General features: G+C 37.1%; 1 protein-coding gene across 10 annotated transcripts in view; it reads right to left on the reverse strand.

The window, feature by feature from the left end:
• The window catches only part of DCLK1 (doublecortin like kinase 1), a 315,491-nt gene that overhangs the window by 50,398 nt on the left and 244,352 nt on the right, over nucleotides 1–20,741 (reverse strand). For 3 of the 10 annotated variants that reach the window (XM_077806484.1, XM_077806475.1, XM_077806492.1), the window contains 2 exons: nucleotides 19,210–19,304; nucleotides 765–849 (listed from right to left, as the gene is read on the reverse strand). In XM_077806484.1, coding sequence (XP_077662610.1) covers nucleotides 765–849; nucleotides 19,210–19,304 — 180 coding nt within the window. Of the gene's footprint in view, nucleotides 1–764; nucleotides 850–12,357; nucleotides 12,415–16,928; nucleotides 16,932–19,209; nucleotides 19,305–19,892; nucleotides 19,902–20,741 lie in introns of those variants that run through there. The other 7 variants (XM_077806552.1, XM_077806533.1, XM_077806515.1 and 4 more) reach the window with 4 other exon arrangements.

A 20,741-nucleotide genomic window follows, 5' to 3' on the forward strand; every position in this document is an offset into this window, starting at 1 on the left:
TAAGAAACCACCATCATCCTCATCCCATGATCTAAAAATTTTATAAAATCAGATTTTTTTTTAAAGAGATGGGCCATTAAAGTGGCAGTTGGGCCTTCTCTACATTACAACCAGTTTAATCCCCAGTGCTTCTGTCACACTTTGGGTGAAATCCTGATCCTATTGAAGTCAATGGCAAAACTCTCACTAACTTCAAAAGGGCCAGTATTTCATAGATTTTAAGCCCAGAAGGGACCACCGTGATTATCAACTTTGACTTTCTTCATACTTTGTGTCCACACACAAAAGCGCTGTAAATAATTCACAAGCATTCTAAAATGCGGGTGGAGTAGAAAAAGCTTTCACATTTCAGAACTGGGTTGGTCTAAACCATTTCTGTTTGAACCCATTTAGCACCAATGAGGAAATTGTTCAACTAGTTCTGCTATTATTGTCCCATATTGTACTGGTGGCCTTTCAAAACATTCCAGAATCCACTGCTTCTGGGAGCTGTTCTGCAATCTGTAGGGTCAGTACCAGAGAAGACAGTGGAACTGAAATGCTTGAATAATGCTATTCTGGATGAAGGGCAAACATCATGCTAGCATAGAATCCATGATTCAACCAGTTCAGTAAACCTGGTAACCCTCTCAAGGTAGACTCAGTCATCCCTACAACTCTTCACTCTCTTCAGCATGAATAGCAACTCGTTTCCCGTATAGATGCTGGCTATCACTGTTTTGAAATGTCAACAACCTTCTATCATCAAAAGCAGTCTCTTTTACCTTCTCCAGGTCCATCATTTTCATCCATGGAGCTGCAAACTTTGGTGGATGCTAATGAGGTAGAGGAGCCACTGTGTTGGGAGCTCTGGAAATGGAGAAAGACAAAGGAAGACAGAAATGATTGTTAAAGTGCACTTGTGTCTCCACACGTCATTACTGGACAGAAGTCCCAAAAGGGAGTTTAGTATTTCCCATGGAAAACATCCATTCACCCCTTGAAAAGAGCCTACAGGATGTTTATCAAAAGTTAGATTTTTCTGCTCATCGAATTCTTTTTATTCCCCCTTGTTACTGGAGATTTCCCTACTTCATTTTGTGCAGTTCAGCTTCTATGCACCTTCCATTGAAAAACAAGTGTAGAAAGGTTCTACATCGAGTACACATTTTTGTGGCTGAAATGTGAGAAGTCACCAAATTGGGGTACTCTCTGTTGGCAGGAAGTTTCCAGTAGTTAGTTGTCTTGACTTTTTAACCCAGCTAATACCAACACCAAAATGCCAATTATGACTGATATCTATTTTGTAAGAACCAGGTTCACTCTTTTCTGCAAGGACCCATTTGGTGAAAGCCTCCCCAGAAAGGTCCTAGAACAGGCAAGTATATTTTTGTCATATAGGGAGAAAATAAAACAACATTACCACATATATGCTTATTTTCCAGAGACCTCTTATTCTGTGCTGCATCTCTCTTACTAATGATTAAATAATGTCCCAGCCAGAGAAACACCATCTGCAAACTGAAAAAATCTACAAATGTAACGGCAGAACTTTAAACTTAAAGCCACAAATGGGCATTACTGTATATTTTCATGGGGTAACTTGAGTTAGAAAGAGGTCTTTATTTAATTATAAAAATCATGTGATAATACTATCTTGTGTTTATAAAGCACTTTTCATGCAGAAAGATTCCAAAGTGCTATATTATTTGTAGTTTGCCTCCAAGTTACATATCATGTAGAGTGAGACTGTACTGTTTGTAATTTACATTGTAATCTCTTAGGGGCAGGGACTGGATCATATCTTTCTCTATATTTGGAAGATACTGAAAACAGTCTTGGGAGGTCTGGAAATGTGGAAGTGTTAGCAGTCAATGAATAAATGCTACGAAGTTAACTGGGAAAACAAACTATTTAGAGGAATCATTTCATACACCAAAGAAATAAAAGTCACTTTAGGGTAGAACAGAGCAACTGTTTGGGGCAGGATATGAAGAACAATGCTATATCCGGTTGAAACTTCAGTGCAGTACTGAGCTAGACAGGATGCAATTACTAGAGTTAGAATCTGGCCAGAATGCTCGAGTTTATTTGTATTTGCAGGCTAAATTTTAATTTCTCCCACACTAAATTGAGATCCGTGGATTTAGCCATTCATTTTGACCTATTTTTCTTTAAATAAACCTCATTATTTACACATTCCATGCCTAAGAATTTCTTTGTCTTTTCTTTTAATCATCACAAACTCATTCTTTTCATTGGTGTGACCATTTCCTTTGAGCTTTGACTAGGATTAAAACTTCACTCATCAGCTTTTGGACTACATTTTCTGCCTCTTAATGACAGAAGTGTGCACTGAGTGGCTTTATACTGTTCACTGAGGCATTACTGCCCTTGCTGCAGGCATAGGACAAGTGTTAACTACCTATATTTAAACTCTGCTAGATATTACAGTGAAAACTTACCTCACAAACATTTGCAAATGACAGTGCAGAGGGATAACAAGTAATAAGCATACAGCATAACTCGATGAATTCTCAAGGCAGGAGGAAATATTCCAGGTGTATAGCACAGAATGATGATAAAAAGTAAAAATTTTGTTTTACACTTCTACTGGGAAGAACATATAGTGAATAGCTTTCACTATTTTTTCTGGTCCTTCTCTTAACTCTCCTATGACAGCATATCCAAATTATGATTGCTTCTGCCATTCCACTCTGTTTTCTTAAGGGGACTATCATTTAAATATGTTCAGTATATGATGTATATGCAGTCATGAAATGATCTTTAAAAACTCCGAAGTGTTATAGCCCAGGACTGTTGAAAGCGTTAGTATTTTGACAAATTACCAAATGGTTACTGCATACAGTTTTTGCATGTTAAATGGTGAGATGAATCTTTACAGCAGATGGTACCTCTAACACTACTGATTATACATCACAGCATCTTCTTTAACATTTTGATTATCTCTTCAGACTGCTGACCTACTGCTCTTACTCCTAGAGTGAAAATGGGAGAGAGATTAAAGTTGAGACATTACTTTGTGGACAAATTTTCTCAACCTGTATGTGTAAATTTAGTCTCATTTATGCAAGAGCACCTGATTTTTCAGAGCTTCTGAGGTCCCACTGGGATTTGTAGGTGCTCAGTTCTGAAAATCAGACAAAATCACTGAAACATATGCTTTAACTTTAAACACAAATAGTCCCAATTGACATGTGTGAGGCTAAGCATGTACTTAACCGCTTAGCTAAATAAGGGTCATCTTTGGGTGCCTAAATATGGATTTAGGAACCTAACTCTAGTCAATCAGAGATGAGAATGTTGGTTTCTGTAAATTTTAGCAGAAAACAGCTTTAATATGAGACTATTTTTAAAGCCTCCATCTCTCTTATAGACATTATATTTAGATCAACACATGAGAGCAGGAAGACTCCATATTATACACAAATAAATAAAACCTGGGCACCAAAATGATGCATTACTGCAATGTACTCTACCATAGGTCTGCACAAAAAGCACCCACTTACAGCAGTGAGAGTTGTGCACATAAAACAAGTGGGTATGGACTAGAGTGTAAAATGAAGGGAGTGTTAATGAATTATTTTGAAGACTGCCAGACCACAGAAACCATGAAGGAATGCCCTCTACATCACATTTAAGAAAGCCCTCCAATTGTATTAAACAGATCTAAAAAATAATATTAATAAAGTTCAGGAATTGTATGTACATGTCTATAGTCACAATCCCCACACACAGAGCGTCTCATCTGCTATGCAGACGAGGTTACTAGGTAGAAGAGTCACAAACAGCTTGATTTCATTGTGTATTTCAGTTCCCTGGAATTATATAAAGGCATTTATTTATTTATTCATTCATTGTTTTGTAAGCTAGAAGGACCTCAGAGTTCATTTAGACTTTATTTAGCTCATTTTCCTCACCAAGCTGAAAGCCCTCTGAGCCCCATTGCCTTGAGGGGCTTGGTGTTTCTTCCAGTTGGCTTGCTAATCCTGATGCAGTTCTTTGTTGTACATATGGTAGCCCTAACAGCTGTGGATCCCATTAGGATTATTGCAGAGGAAAAAACCCTATGCAAGAGCAAGATATTTTCAACTACAGACCGTAATGCAATTAGCTGTTTTAATTGTAAGAGATCTTGAGGCACTTGAAATGTCATCACCTCTAAGCAGATTTAACAGGGACCAGTTGCACAGGTTGCTGACACCTGGATGCTTTTATGACACACCTACATAAAAGCAATGGCATAAAAAGATCAGGTCTTTGGTGTAGGTATTTCAGATCCTATTTGGGTTCACGTAACAGATGGTCAACATACCACACTTCTTATTGATGTGAATGGGAAGATTAGCACTATAGAGTTTCAACCATGTTTTACTGAGAGATTTATTCAGCAACTGTTTTGTAAATATTTAAAGGGTGTACTTTAACTGCCATTCCTCAAATTCAAGGACAAGAGTATGGTAAAGTATTATATAAATCTGAGGATTCTCCTCTTCCTACATACACCTTGATACAAAACTCATCTTCCATCACAGTCCCACACAACAAAGGGAATTATTTTTGTGGACTATTGATATGAAGCAGTTATGAAAGGAAATCCATAACAAGTATGTTTAGGAAGCAGGTTAATGCATATCAGATTCCCAAATCTTGAAAACGGAACATTGGATTACGTTTTCCAATTTATCGGAATCTTTATTAGCGCACATGAAGTCTACAAAGTCTTTAGACAATAGATTCTTTTGTATTTTGCTAATGTGAAGGAAGCATGTGGATGAAATGTCAGTAACAGAAATCCACACAGATGTAAAGCTGAATTTGGAACACATGCAGAGTTGTGTTCTTTTAAAAGGGTGTTACTGAAACAGAGTAAAATGAGTACACAAAGTGTAGATCAGGCACAGTGTTGAGGCACATCGTAAGTGAATGCTTTAAATTATTATAGCATATCCAAGAATTACACAGGATTTTACAAACATGGTAAGGGGAAAGGCTAAACATTTCAGTAGTGTGTGTTTGAATACACCAGGAAATATATCAACAGAGATTCCTAGAAACTAAAGAGACCAGTTAGGCAAACGTGCCAATCTCCTCGCCTATGCAATATTGTGACCCATGTGTGTTTGGTTCAGTTATAAATTATTCAGGTTATTAAATTATCTTAATCCTCCACCATTTCCCTTGGAAGCCCATTCCCTTGTCTAATGGTCATCATGTTTAGTGACAAAATAAGGGCAACAGAACAGTGTAGAAATGAGATTAAGAGCCTGATTCTGCTCACCTAATTCCACTGAAGTTTCACTGTCGTAAAACCAATAAGAACGGAGAATAACGTACACTGGGAATATTTCAAGAGCAGGAAATTTTTTTAAAAGGCTATGCAGAGGGTAAAATATTCAGCAACAAAAAGTAAAATTAATACTACTTTTTGGTACCATTTTTGAAGAAGAAACTCAGTTGTATTTATTACAGCCTAGACAGAAGCCAAGGATTAGACAAAGTTCTATTGCCCTCTCTCTATCCAGTGAAAAATGTTCTTTATTTTCCTTTGTTTAATCAGTTACATTTTTTTGGCACATACAGATGAGAAGAAAAAAAAAACTCAAGTAAACAGTACAGGACTAGTAAAAATTACTTAATGGAGAAACATCAACTCCACAATCTTTGTGCTGAAAGAGTGGAAGTCAATGGACTTCAATGTGCAGAAAGAGAAATGATGCAATTGTTTTCTTTTCAAGTTGGGATATACCTCTAAACTGACACATGAGATCTACATTTATTAATAAGCTGCCTTCATCTGGAAAGAAGGGAAGAAGAAATGTGTGCAAGCATGAGTTTTGTCCATAGTCCTACATTCTACATAGTGTCTTGAGGCACATGATTTAAATGAGATCCTGCTTGAAGAGCTACACATTTTTCATATATGCACTTCAGGATATACAAAGAGATCAGTTCAAACACAAGCAATAATCTATATGTTTCATTTAGGAAATTGTTTTGTTCTTTTATTGAGGGATTAAGGGAGTGAAAGTGAGATGGGAAAGTTTGCAGGAATATCATGCTGGTTAAAAGAACTAAAAATGGCAAACTAAAGTATTCTGTTCTATATAGGTTCTTGTATTGCACTCATCACCATAGAATCGGAGTGCCTAAGTATCCTGTTTGCCTACAGGGCAAGCGCAATACTGGAAGGCTAAAACAGTTTTCTATTTAGTGTTCAAGTAATAATCTTAAACCTGAGCTGGATGAACCACTGCTTTGAAGAATCAGTTGTAATTTAGTCTCTACCCTCACTCATTCTCTGGCATCTCCTGAGGAAAGATGGATGTTTTTCAAAATATATATCAGATTCATGCTTTTAGGTAGTTGGCCCACATAACTTTACTATATCCAGATTGCATTTAATGTAAAAGTTACTTATGCAGTAGCATAGTGAAAGGTGTTTTTTTTTAAGTTACATAGACATTATATCTTTAATTAAACAGAAGAAAAAGAAATTCTAAGAAAGTCACAGATTTCTGTTTCCTATTTCTTCCATTAGATTAGAAATGTTGCACTGTGGTCAATTTTTTATTTTTAATCCCATCTATTTGTCTGGGCTAAATTTTAAAAGCTCTCCCAATGCCCCTAAGCATTTTAGGAAACGATTCTAACTTTACGTTATTTTGTGCCCTCTTTTAAATTATTGATATAGTACAGCTTCATTTTTGTCTTCATTAGGCTACTGCTGGTAGCCATCTCCTTATTACTGATAAAAAATGCAAAACGCAAACATTTTTAAGGGAAAAATGGTTTTGAACCTGGCAGACCAATTTCCCAATGATCAGGACATGGACTGAGCTGGAATTTGTATCAGTCTCACAGACCTATAGAGTAAGAGCTCTTGAAAATGAGTTGAAGCGACAGTAACCAGCAGGAGATAGAATGTCATCTGTTGCTAAGTTTTTCCCCAGAAATAAACTAGGGAAACATAAATGAAAGAGGGCAAAGGTGTGCTGGGGAAACAAGGTATTTATTTTAAAATACAGCAAATACAGTTCAACATTCTTTGCAGACACATTTTTCTAATAATTAGGTGACTTAGGAAGAGTGCTGCTAAAGCTCAGTTGACAGCAAAACCCGGTACACTGCTTACGGTACAGCACACTGATTTCTCACTTCATACTTCAAATCTATCCCGTCACACACTCACAAATTCACCCATAAGCAATTCTAGGCAGGTAAATTTCCTGTCTCCAAAGGACCTATTAGAAACAAAATTCTTCCCTAGAGGACTCTTTACCTCTACACACTAGAGCCCAGAATTTAAATTTTAAAAGCTACTGAAATGCATCCACTAGTTAAAGCAACCTATTAGGATCCATGAATCCTACACGCTTACATTAATTGAACTATTAGATGAACTATGTCATCCAATATGTATATATAATAACCATGAGAATTATTTTGAAGCCTGCTTTTCACATTTTCAAAATAAACTCACTGAACATCGTGTATGGGGTTTTTTCCATTTATTTATTACATGACTTACAATATTTTAGGATAATGTTAAATCTAGCAATACAACAAACTGCAACCGGTATGACATGGCCAAATATGAAACACAAGTACAACACAGTATGATGTAACAATGGCAGAAAATGGAAGTGATTTTCTTTAGCTGATTGTTTTATTTCAAATAATCAGAACTTATTTTTGTAGGTTTCACAAGTTTTGCTAATAAATCAACAGTTTTTCTGGTTTCCTGAAGCACATTAATACAAAAAAATGGAAGATTTGAGAAGAAAATATCCAAGCACTTTTCTTTGAAAAAAGGCCATATGGAGCTCTTTGTGAAAACCTTTAACTTGTTTTGTGATTAATGTGTCAGTATTTACAGTACTATGGAGCAACTAATAAAAAGAGCCCTTAGCAGAAATGGTTTTAGTTCATCTTTCACTAGAGAGAGTTTAAACTTAATACAGCATATTCAGGGAAAACCACAACTAATTACCTCTACATTTCAACACATCAGACAATGGGTATCCATATGAATACAGTACTTTTTTCATACTTTACTGCTGAAGGTGATTGAAATGTGAATATAATCAAGATGCACAAATACAGACATTAAAGTGCACACTGTGTATATATATAGCTTTTATATAAAAGTGTGTATACACACCCACCCACACTCACACCCTCCCCACTCACCACACACAATGATTTAAAATGGGAGCTATGGTCACTCAGCAACCCTAACAAATCATATCCAGGGGGTAAATAGGCAGAGCAGGCCATTCAACATGTATTACTAAAAAAGTATAGCTATGAATATCCCCTGTTCAGAGCACAGGGATATGCTGTTATTATTGTGAGGCATCAAATACATTCTTAATGGTCTTAAACAACCATTTGTATGTCTGTATCTACATGTAAAGCTATTTCTAACTGTGTGACATAAGGTTGTATTTTTATTTAACATTCTGGTGAGAATCTCTCTTCTTGCCATTGACAAGCAAAAAAATCCAACGTTAGATTATTTACAATTGATGTATTTGCTTGCATAATAATTGGATGCTAACAAAAAGTGCAGTAAACATTAATATTTGTTTTCAACAAGTGAAGAGGTAAATTTAGCCTCCGTGTTTTTCTGTGTTTTTAATCTTATTTTTTTTTGGATGAAATAGTAAATTTGGGTACCATTTAAAGAATTTTGTTTGTTTGTTTTGGAACTGTCAATTTTAACATTTAGAGTTGGACGACATCTTCTGTAACAACATGCTTTGCTGTATAAAGTTCACATTGTAGTGTAAACTATAAAGTTGTAAAAACAAGCAGTTTTATTTATTTCAATTTTTTTAGCATGCCAATAATCTCAAGCCATACACTCTAAGGCTCTAGGACATTACATATCCTTTCTTATCATATATATGCATACATGTATACACAATGAGATATGCATATTTATATAAATACCCACATACACCTGTATACATTTTTATAGCCACATATACCATAACAAAAAAGGTGCAAAGGGCTAAAAACAAACAAATAAAATGTACTCTTCCTGAATTGTTTTATGGTTTTGCAAAACAATTTTCCACACTATGATGCTGTTAGTTAACTACAGCTTCCTGATTTAATTTTAAACAATATTACAACACAATATGATTTAATTACAATGCAGGACAGCATGCTTCATGATGGGGCAAAAGGTCAAATAGGTCAAAATATTACCATTCGTAATATTACCATTATTGATCAGCCTGCATACGTATACATAGCTGTGTATAAGGACCCAATCCTGCATCCACTGAAGTCAGTGACATTTTTGCCACTAATTTAAAAGAGAGCTGAACCAGACCCATCATTAGGTGGACATGAGAGCTTTTCAAAGCGTATACAGTTACTCAGGGGAGATGTTCAGCTAATGTAAGTTGTCGTAGGTCCATTGACTTTAATGGAGCGAAGAAAATTTGCACCAGGTGAACATCTGCCCTTAATATATCAAAAAGACCACTAAATTTTTTCATATATTCATTTAAAGAAGCCACAAATAAGATGTAAGTGTCCATGGGTTCAAAACCAGTTAGCCCTTTTATATACTGTGCTTCACATTTGAACTGTTCGTTGCTTTAAAAAAAAAAGTTGCAGAAAGCATTAGGAAAATATTCATGACTAACCACGAGGCTCAAGGGGAAGCAAAGCATTCACAATCTATACACAACTTTCAACCACATGGTAAACTCCTTATGGTAGGAACAGGTCATGCAATATAAGGAGAGGAACTATACAAAGTTCAAATAATACGAAGATGGTTAAACTATTCTGCTATTTAATAACAGTGACAAAGCCAGATGACAAAATAAAAGTTGTACTATTTGCAAGCAAAGCTACAATACCAAGTTAACATATTTTCAGTTCACCAGTGAACTGGAACCTTATGGTCTTGGTCCAAAGAAACATTTAATTTCTGCTCATGTATATAATGGAATTACACTCCACATAAAAGGGAATCTTAATGTTTATAAACAACATGCTTTTTCAAACTTCAAGGGACTTCCATTCCTAAAGTAAATGATGTACACTATCCCTTGAATAACCCTTTAAAAAGAATAGTATGTTTAAATGATTAAATGTTAGGGACTAGCATATCCTTTGAAACAGCCTGGAAGGAAAATTGGCAATATCATCAGTCAACTGTTAGTCCCAAAGTCCCCTCCATAGCTACCAAAGCCATGGAATTCAGATTCACTGGCAATATCTACTGTTTGTGCAGAATGAATAATGCTCAATGGACTGCTCTGAGCAAATAGTAGTCCATAAAGCAAGTTAAAATTCTGGGAATTCCTTTTCTTTTCAGACAAAACCAATCCCTTAGAGCCAGTAGCTATTTTGTTTCTCTTCCATCACTTTCTTTGCATTTTTGGCAACTGATGCCAACCCACTGCCACCTATTATGGACTCTACTGAACTAAGTAATACCTTTTACAAAGAAATATCAACAACAGGCACAAGCACAAGTAACTTCACAGTTGTTGAGTCTTTTAGGTAAAACAGGGCACCTTTTGATCTCGGCAGAGGCTTCTCAACTTCTGTTGGAAATCATTTTAAACCTGAACTCTGAAGCAGGTGTGGTGAATCATGTGTTCAAAATGGATTAATCCAGTTGCTTCACAAGCCTGCCAGATCAGTGTCTTTCTCCCCAAATGATACTACAACCAGATAGTGAATACATAGAAGGGTGAGTATTGTGTTCTGCTGCCCTTTCAATTTTTTGTTTTCAATATTCTCTGCAAACAAAATGGTAATATACTAGACTGCAAGCTGTAGGTACCACATGTCAACATTTTCTAGTTGCATGATTTTTTTAAGGACAGATTAGCATAACTGTAAAATATTACATTTAAAAGTTGCTATATAGTAGCTAACAACCCTCTAGGTATTTAAACAAACGTTCCTGATTTTTTTTTTTTAAGATGCTGTATTGGGATGTTACCAATTTCCTCAAAAATACCACCTGTGTAAATTTTTTGTTTAAAAAGAGGAATCTGGCATGGTTGGGGCACTAAGTCTTAAAGCATAAGTATTTGATATACTAGAAGTAAATGAACTACTAAAAATATATGACCACTACACTATGCCTTAAATATAAAGAATAAATAATAAATTAAGATTTAACATATAACTGGAAAGACCATAACTATGTAAATTATATTAGTTAGCTTGTATTCTCACAATAAAGCAGCAGAAAACAAACAAAATTAGTAGGTGTGTGTTAAGCAGCTGGTTACAATGCAAGACCTACTTTAACACTAAAAGAGTTTTGCATATTAATGTTGTACAAAATGTCCATGATATAGAAAATAAAGGAACTCGTAAAAATTCAGACCTTAAGAGATTGATTCATAATACCACCATTTTTAAAGGTTTTCACTTTTCAAATGGCCTGTTTGGAAAAGGTACAAAACATACTTTATGTCAGAGTCTGAGAAAGATTTTCCTATCTTTAACACAAGTGAAAAATACTCACTTTGTAAGCAAAATATGTTTGCAAAAAAGGTGTCATTGCGTGTACAGTATGCTGTTTGCCAGCAGGTCTATGTATTTTCCAACTAAGTAGATTTTTTTCTTATTAATATTTACTCTCCTATGCAATAAAAGAGTGATTAATATAACAGCTCTGACATGGTGCAATATCATATTCATGCTTCCTGCTAAACGTCATTTTTCTTACAGTTATCAAATTCTAGTACAGTGAAAATACTCTAACAGTTCTTTGAAAGCATTTCTTTCAGTTAACACCCATATATGGTTTCTCAATTTTCTTTCTTTAGATTAAGAACTCACTGGAAATCGTTTTATCAAGTAAATGTGAATGCTCATATTATGGAGGGGCAAAGTGGTGGAGAATGTCTGCTGTCACAATTGTGTTCTGTCATACAAATTGAGCTATTTATTAAAAGAGCAAAAAATGTTCATGTCCATACCATAGCAAATAAAGAGAACTATATTAAAAACTGTGAACATATGATCACTATTTCAGAAGATAATAGGAGTGCTCTTCTCTGCCCATAATTGATTTCTTCATTATATTCACCTAACCCAATCATTATCCCATAATGTGTGCACAAATGCTTAGTTTTCATTTCTGAGTCAAGCACTCAATGCCTTACCCTAAAGCTTGCATCAAAAGAAGTGGTAAAACCAAAAATGCCCCCATAAATTTGTATATATTTGACTCGATGACTTTAATATTAAATATGCAAAACCCTTTTGTGCAATTCACTGTTACTGTAAATTAGCAGCTAATCTTGTAAGAAATGTTAAACCTTCACCAAATCACAAACCATAAACACTGTTCCATTTTCTCTTTTACACTGAGTCTCCTACTGAATCCAAATCATCCGAAGAGAGTGGGCGATACAGGTCCTGTAAGATGAAGGGCAGTATAGATTTGTTTATTGTGTTCAATTTGTTACACTGCAACTGTCCTATAATCTCTTTGCTGTTGTGGATCAGAATTGTTGGTTTAATTTAAAGTAACCTGTCTTCAATCATCAGAGCCCTAGAAACATAAGTAAATCTAGATTTTGTCAATAGAAAATATTTTAAATAGCATTTTTTTAACCTTAACTAATAAAGGCCCTGTAATAAAACAGTAACTGACTGCTTTGCAGAATTTCATAGCAGCTTTGGAACTTGGCAATATGGAATTCAAGTAATATTTTCCTTTTGTTTCTTTCTCAAGCAGTAGCAGAAAAGTAAATGCTTACCTTGTATTATAAGGTCATCAGGACCTAAAGGCCACTGGACCTATGCAGCATGGGTCCAGAAATATTTGATCCTAGGGCAGTTAACCCTCAATACTGTGGTTGCATATATAGTACTATCTGACAGTGGTGCTGCTTTTTCCACAATTTTTTTATTTGGTAAAAAGACAGCATGTAAAATCCCTAGTCACTGGCTCTTTCTGATGGTAGCCAAGCAACAAGCTCATGTCAGCAGGGAGAGAGAGAGAGAGAGAGAGAGGCGCAACTTCTATTTTTCAACACCCACTCTAAGCATCCTCTGACTAATCAGATAATCCTCAAATGCCAGAGGTGTGGGAGTATAATGGATAACCTCAACCAACCTACAAAAGACAACATGTTTCTCAAAGATATGCAACACAAGAAAATGTTCACCAAGCAGAAAGGTGCATGGTAGAGCAGCCTCATTTCAAGGTGAAATAAGTATAAGTGTTGGTTCAGAGAGGGAGGAAATAAATTCTGTGTTCCCCAGTGGTTTACCATCCCCCCCACACAACACAACTTATTAAAACAGCGTGGCTACCTTGAGTCTCAAGCTGGGATTCTTTTAAACATGTCATGGGTTTAAAAATATTAAAACAAATACAAGATAGACATTGCTGAAACCTGCAATCGTACAAAAACACCACTGTCACCTCACATGAAAATGGTGATGACTGATGGACTCAGCAGCAAAACTATTCACATTTTCTTCCTCAGGAGAGTATTATTTTTTAAAACAATCCTAAAAATCTTAACTTAAAAAAAAGGAATATTTAAGATGTATGGGTTTCTTTTGTTTTTGTTTTGTTTTAAAAAAGAAAATATCATAACCCATGAACATTTGTGTTTTCTTTGCATGCACAGAAGTCAAGAATTATACATACATGTATTCATAACAGCCAAGTGTGCTTTTAAATCACCAATTTGTATGCATACATACAGCATGCAAAACAGGCCCCAGATTCTGAAAATCATGCTTCAAATGTATCCCTGTCTTTTAGTAACCAATCTAGGCTGAGGCATAACTGTAAACAGTCCTTTCTAATTTTTAATGTAATTATTTAGCTATTATTAAAACTTCTCCTATATGTACATATCGTTATGTTTTGGTATTTCTGATGCATAGTGCACAGAAATGCATCCATTTGTCAGGAGATGTCATGGGGTATGTTCCTCACTCTGAAAGGGTTAATGTAGGTCAGAGGGATCAATTAACTTATTAGGCTGCAAGCTGGGGGATAGTTAGGCTGAGAGGAAAGCCCTAATTAGGGGGAAATCACCTGTGCAGGAACAGAGGGGGCTTCTATAAAACCAGGAGAGCTGATAGGGGAGGGAAGAAATCTGCAGTCACTCCCTGGGGGAAGGGAGGTGTGGGTGAAGCTATGGAATCTAGTCTGCCTTTACTGCCTGGGAGGAGGAAGTTTGGGCTGGCAAACTCAGAGAAAGCACGAGATAGTAGGTGTAGGAGAGGCTTAGGGAAAAGGCACCAAGGTTTAAGATAGGGCAGACTGGTGCTGTTGATTAGAGGGTCCCCGCCCTGGAACCTGGAATAAAGGGTGAGCCCGGGTTCCCCTACCAGTCACTGGGGAAGAGGCACCATTGTGGCAGTGAATGAGAAGACTGCCTGAAACCATTTGTTAGGAAATACTTTGATACCCTGGAAAGTAAGGAGTATAGTGACTTAGGAGAGAGAGAAGCCAAGAAGACGGAGCACCCTGAGTTGCAAAGAGTTATAGAGAGGTGCACGCAATGAGCAGCAGAAGGGGGTGTTGGACCTGGAAAGAGAGGATCCCCTGAGCTGCCAGGACTAGGCAACCCTAGTGGTGAGTGAACCCCGTGACAGGAAAGCTAATCAAACTTTCTAATCAAACAGATTTTTAGGGTCATGTTCACCTGGACTCCTTGAACTTAAGGAATAGCCACAAAAATAAAGTTTGTTTTGTTCCATGCATTTTAATTCATTCACAGCTCACATGGAAGGCATACCTAAATCCAACTTTTGAAATTTTGGGAATCCCAGTGTATTTGCTGACCCACAAACATTTGTTATTTGCTAGCTAGCACTGAAGTAAAATTTCCTGTGCACCATCTTAATCAAAAGGTTAAGAATGTTCTGGATAATGTATTCACCAATTTTTGTTATGTTATGATCAAAAAAATCCCACATTTCTGCTGTATAAAGATAAAGACCTCTTTGCACAACACCACAAAAAATTCCTGAACTTTATATTTTAAAACTTTTCAGCTTGATTAATCTCACTGCGGACGACTCTCAGCAAAACTATAATTAAAATAATTTAAGGAACTGAAAAATTAGGTTGCTACATGCATGGTAACAGAACTTCTGCTAAGATTAAAGTAATAGTATTATTACCAACACTATGGAATAACAAATGTAAATAGTATCAAAAGGAGTTAAAGAGGATATGATTTTTCTGCTATTATTTATTTATTTGTATTACTGTAGCACCTGGGAATCCTAGTCCTGGACAAGGACCCCATTATGCTACGTGATGTACAAACACAGAACCTAGAGACAGTGCCTGCCCCCATTGTGGCATTCCTAAATTGCACAGATTTTCAACTTGGCAGCTGTGGAAGTACACAATAGAAATATTAAAATACTAATCTCATTTTTCTACTTTCAAAATTGGTGAAATTTAATTATTAAAACATTACATTACTGTAACATTAAGATTTCAATTTGAGACAGTCAGGAAATGCAAAATTAATGATCTCTTGTTAATATTAAATAGTCTATGTCCCACCTATAGAATTGTTCTGGACGGCTAGCTATACTGTTCAATGTCACTACCCTATGAAGTAGGCCCAAACTTACCCTGAGATATTAATGCACAACACTCACTGATTTCAATGGATTTTGCATAGCTACAGAAAGACCGGATTGAGCCAGATATATGATAGGTAAGGGTGAAACTTGCTTTTCCATTTCCTGACTTCTGAATGTTTAAAATTATATCCCTAATGGTTTTGCTAGTGTTGGTTTTCATGAATAATGTGAAATCCTGGTGTAACACTGACAGACCCCGGTTGTCAGCGGGCAGGATTCAACCTGGGACTTCTGGAGCTTAGTGTATGAGCCTCTATTGCATGAACTAAAAGCCAACTGGCTCTTAGCTAAAGCTGTAGAACAAACTCATTTTATCTCTCTCTCTAAGTGGTCTTGGTGTCAATAGATGGGACAGACCACCACACTCAGGAGGCGTGTGGGTTACACTGGCCCTACTGAAGTAAATGGCAAAACTTTCATTGACTTCAACAGGGCCAAGATTTCATCTTTTAAAAGTATATGCACAAATATAAGGGGGTGATGGTAGCGACCCCTATACCTAGGTTGCCCAACACTTTCAATTATAAAAGATTCTTATGATCTTTTCTTTGAGAACCATGAATACCCTTATAGTTTGCATCAGGTCTTTGATATTCAAAAGGGAGAAACTCTTCAAGCTACTGGTGACTTTTCTTTGTACCATTAAATTCCGAAGTGTTATAAATCATCATTTCCTTTCAGCAGGACAATTCTAGCAGCCTGCCTAAATCACTGAACATTCTAAATAGCCTTGCCCAGGCTACTGCCATAGCAGCGGACACTGTACTAGCAACACAAAAGAGCAACCAGAACATATGTATCTGGAAGGAGGTTTGGGTGGAGAGCCAGGCTGGCATTTCTTTGACAAACCCTCTCCCTTCCCAGACCCAGCACATCACATTGGCTCAGCATCCCCCTGGCAACAAGACATAGGTCAGGCACTCCCCTAACTCCTGCCGATGGGGATGGAGCACATAGTGTAAGTGTCTCATCTGCCCTCTGGGGACACCACCTGGGGCAGGAATTCTCCCATCTCCCAAGCAGAAGAGAGGACCTAGCTGGGATCCACCCATAAACCACCTAGATCCAGGACATGGTCCAAGCAGTTCATATCCACCCCACAAGGGCACCACATGGGACAGGAGTCCCCCACCTTCCAGCATCGTTGAGAGAGAGTGAGAGTGAGAGTGAGAGTGAGAGTGAGAGTGAGAGAGTGAGAGAGAGAGAGAGAGAGAGAGAGAGAGAGAGAGACCAGGCTCCCCTCAACTACCTTGTGATCCCAGCACATAGTACTAGAAGCCATCTCCTCACTCTGGGATAACAACCTTTTCCTATGGCTGGCTAATGTAGTTAGACCTGAAGCTCAAATGGCTGCAGTTTATGCTGCAGTGCTGGAGGCTCATGGGTCAAACCCTATTGATGCATGAAGGGGAGTTTGTTACAGTCAGATATAAAATAACTTGTTCATACACTTTTCCTTAAAAAAGCAATCCTAGGCAATTGCATTAAAAAACTACATTAAAAGATTATTTAGGATGTAAAGTCCAGCACTCAAAGTTATAAAATGTCAGTTTATGGTTGCCTATGGATCCATAATTTGTCCCTTGTGCCTGTGCATTATGATCTTTAACTACGTGATCACATAGTATTTTTGCCACAGGACTTGTTAGATGCACAGTTTGGACACACAACAGAGCTGAGTTAGATGCACAGGCCACCATAATTCTTGCATTTCCTAACTTTAAAATGTTTGACTTTGCAATCTAAATAACATTTTAATGTAGTTTTTTGCATGTAATGTAATATATGTTTCTACGTGTATACACACATTTTGTCTCTTTATAAAAACACACAATACAGGGTTTTGCAATCTTTACATAGCGTGCACATGTGTATACCCCACATTCACATACCCTTTTCTCTTTCTTGCCCACAGGAATGCATGCATCTCCCAGTGAAATCAGTGGGACTGCTTGTAACTATTGAGGGCAGAACCTGACCCTTTTACAGAAGAGTTATTGCTCCTTTAGTTTATCTTGAATTTCAAAAGAAAATTTCCAATTTGCTGAATATTTTGATCATACCACCATCACCATGCAATGTTTAGAACCCTGTGTAATTGCAATATCTCCTTCCCAAGAAGAGGTACTGGATAGGAAGAATCCATGTCCCTTACGCTCCACATTGGGAAATCAAAAACAGGTAGAGGAGATGCACTTTGCATGGAAAGGCGCTGACTACATGGCTTCCTTTCAACCCTCCCTCAATGAACGTCATGAAAAGGAGAAAATGTCTTCTGCTCTTCGGGATGCAAAAATAGCATGAGTGATGGAGAGAGAGAAGACTGAGATGTACCAGGGAAAATAGGTGACCTCAGAGCCAATGAGAGAATCCTTTCTGCTGCTGATGCCATCCACCTCGATGGAGACCCATATCATCACTGTGAAATCCATCGAATTCGGATGACATTTCCCCCACCCCAAGCGACTTACTAACAATTAATCCAATAAACCTTGGGAGTCAGATCAAAAGGACCAAGATGCCACTGCTGCCAAGGAGAGGGCTTCAGGAACAACTCACACCAAATGTAACTCACGTTCTTACCTACCTGCGTTCCAAATAATCCAAAACCTGACTAAAATTAGGTTTAGAGTCACACACTGTCAGGTCTGCTTATAACTCCCTACTTCACAGAGACAGGAAGCTAACTCATAGTTTATTTAAAATTGGAGGAGGCTGAGAAAACCTGAGTCCAACTGTATTTGCAAGACAATCTGAGACATGATGTAGTGACTCAAAGATGATTTCTCTGAGGCCCACAGACCACAGTTGAGAAAATATCAGAAGAGAAGATCAATAGACTTCTGTTTCATTCTCTTTGGACTAATGCAATTAATTAAATCATTGTGCACAGTACTGACCTGCCTTTGGCCCACATGAGAATGCAATGTTGAACCAAAAATATTCTGTTACACAGGGATTACTACAGCAATTACACAGCTACCACCATCAGACTAGAGGGAATATGATGATGGTTAGGTACACTATGTACAGTAGTCACCCTAGCTTTTTGGTAAAGGAATTGAAAATCTATTGATGATCCTGGGCCTCCAAAGCACTAATACATCCCGCTGTTGCCTTGATGTTGAGCCACTTTGGCTGGTCAAACAAGAATTTACTGTATATTTTCATGACAATATAGCTAAATTCCACAGAGCACTCCTTCACTTTACCTTAGAATTAAAGCTGGGGTGCCAATAAATAAATATGGAACTTTTAGGAGGTCTAACTTTCCCTCCAGTTGTGAAATGCTTGACAAAAAACAAAGACATAAAAGTGTTCTGAAAGCAAGAGGAAAGACTTCTTTTTTCCTTCTTAAAGATAACCCACTACCCAGCACACTTAATATTTTGAAAGATGGAGAGCAGCTGCATTCTAGTTGTTTAAGAGTGTTGCACGGGCACAACAGGAATTGTAGCCAAGCTCTTCCACCCCATACCTCTGGCTAGGTGTAATAAACACTTTTGGGGAAGGCAATTTTGGTGGCACCCATGCCAGATCCTTGCTCAGCCAGTCTCAAAATTCAGTTCCTTGTTTCCTTACCCTCTGTTTTCGCAGGCTTCCTGGGCTGGTAGGAGATGGGCTTGGAGACTTCCCAGACCGGGGAGTAGAAAGCTGGCTACCAGGGGTTCCATTAACTAGAAAAATAATAAATAAATACAGAAATAAATGTTTGGCTCATGGTACCTACAGAGTAAAATCAGAGGAAAATAATTAATAAGCATGTCTTAATTCTATCTACTTTTTCTTAAGGTACCCATTCACCCTTTTCAGATTTGTAAATGTTAAATAAGGTAGTGCAGAAATGAACTGCTCTTCTAGCACTGTGATTCTCACACTGCCGATTTATACAGTGCTTAAACAAAAAAGTAGCCGATCTAAAATGATTGTTTAAGTCAGTGGTGATGAACTTCATTAAATTTTATTAAACTGTATAGTGCCTATGCATGCATATCATGGAAAGCCATAATGCTTTGTTGCCTTAACAAATATTACCTATATTTAATCCCTTTCATCCCATTTAATTATGCTTCTCTATGCTATGAACTAGGAATAAAAAGCAGCACTGCTTGCAAGAAGAAATCACTGTAGCTTGCTGTTAATCCCTCACTTGTTTGAAGGCATTTTTGCATTACTACCAAACATCACCCCAGAACTAACTCGGATGGACTTCAGACATAAAAAAAGAACTGGCCATAAAATCTCAGGTATACATTATACCATACCATCACTTTCTTAAATAGTTAAGTTCCTTCAAAATATTTCAAAGTATTTAATTTTAGAAGCATTTTCAGCCTTATATGACATGCTCTGTAAAATTAACAAATACTGAATACCTGAAGAGAATCATAGTGTACTACAAAATAATCACATAGAGGATGCCAATAATGTTCTTAAAAACTTACTAAAGCATAGAAAGAAATGCTTTTATATATATACACACACACACACACACACACACACATATATACACACACACACACTCTTTAAATAAACTGGCATATTAACAATCCATATTTGTCAGTTTCAGAAAAAAATAAGCAACTAGACACCTGAATTCTCAATCTTATATGAATATTTACATACTAAGGTATCAATAAGGCATTTAACTTACCTTCTATGAGTTCTAACATGGACACAATCTTAGTGTTTAACCTGATGATAGCAAGCACAACAATTCTTTTCCTGTACTAAGCCAAGCTGGAGCAAAAATGGGAAGCGGTGGGATTAGTTAAGGATAGCTAGGGCTGCTCACAGAGTGAGCTGAATGAGATGCAGGACTCATAAGCAGAAGCCTTTTCTGCGTAAGGCTGACGTCTTCAGAGCAGCAGTGGGAGGTGCAGGTGCTGTCTTAGGGCTACATCAAAGGTGTCAATTAAACATAAAGCCACTGCTTCAGAATGCTGAGCAACTGCAACCCCCACTCTGATTCCATGAAGCCCAGAAAGCCTAAGCAATTTTATATGCTGTGCACTGAATCATAATGAAGAGCCTTCGGGGGCAATATACCAAATGACTCATCTGAAAATCAAAATGACAATAACTCTTGTATACCCTTGGCTGACTGGCAGTCT

This window comes from Eretmochelys imbricata, chromosome 1 (assembly GCF_965152235.1).
Source record: "Eretmochelys imbricata isolate rEreImb1 chromosome 1, rEreImb1.hap1, whole genome shotgun sequence".
Taxonomy (NCBI): domain Eukaryota; kingdom Metazoa; phylum Chordata; order Testudines; family Cheloniidae; genus Eretmochelys; species Eretmochelys imbricata.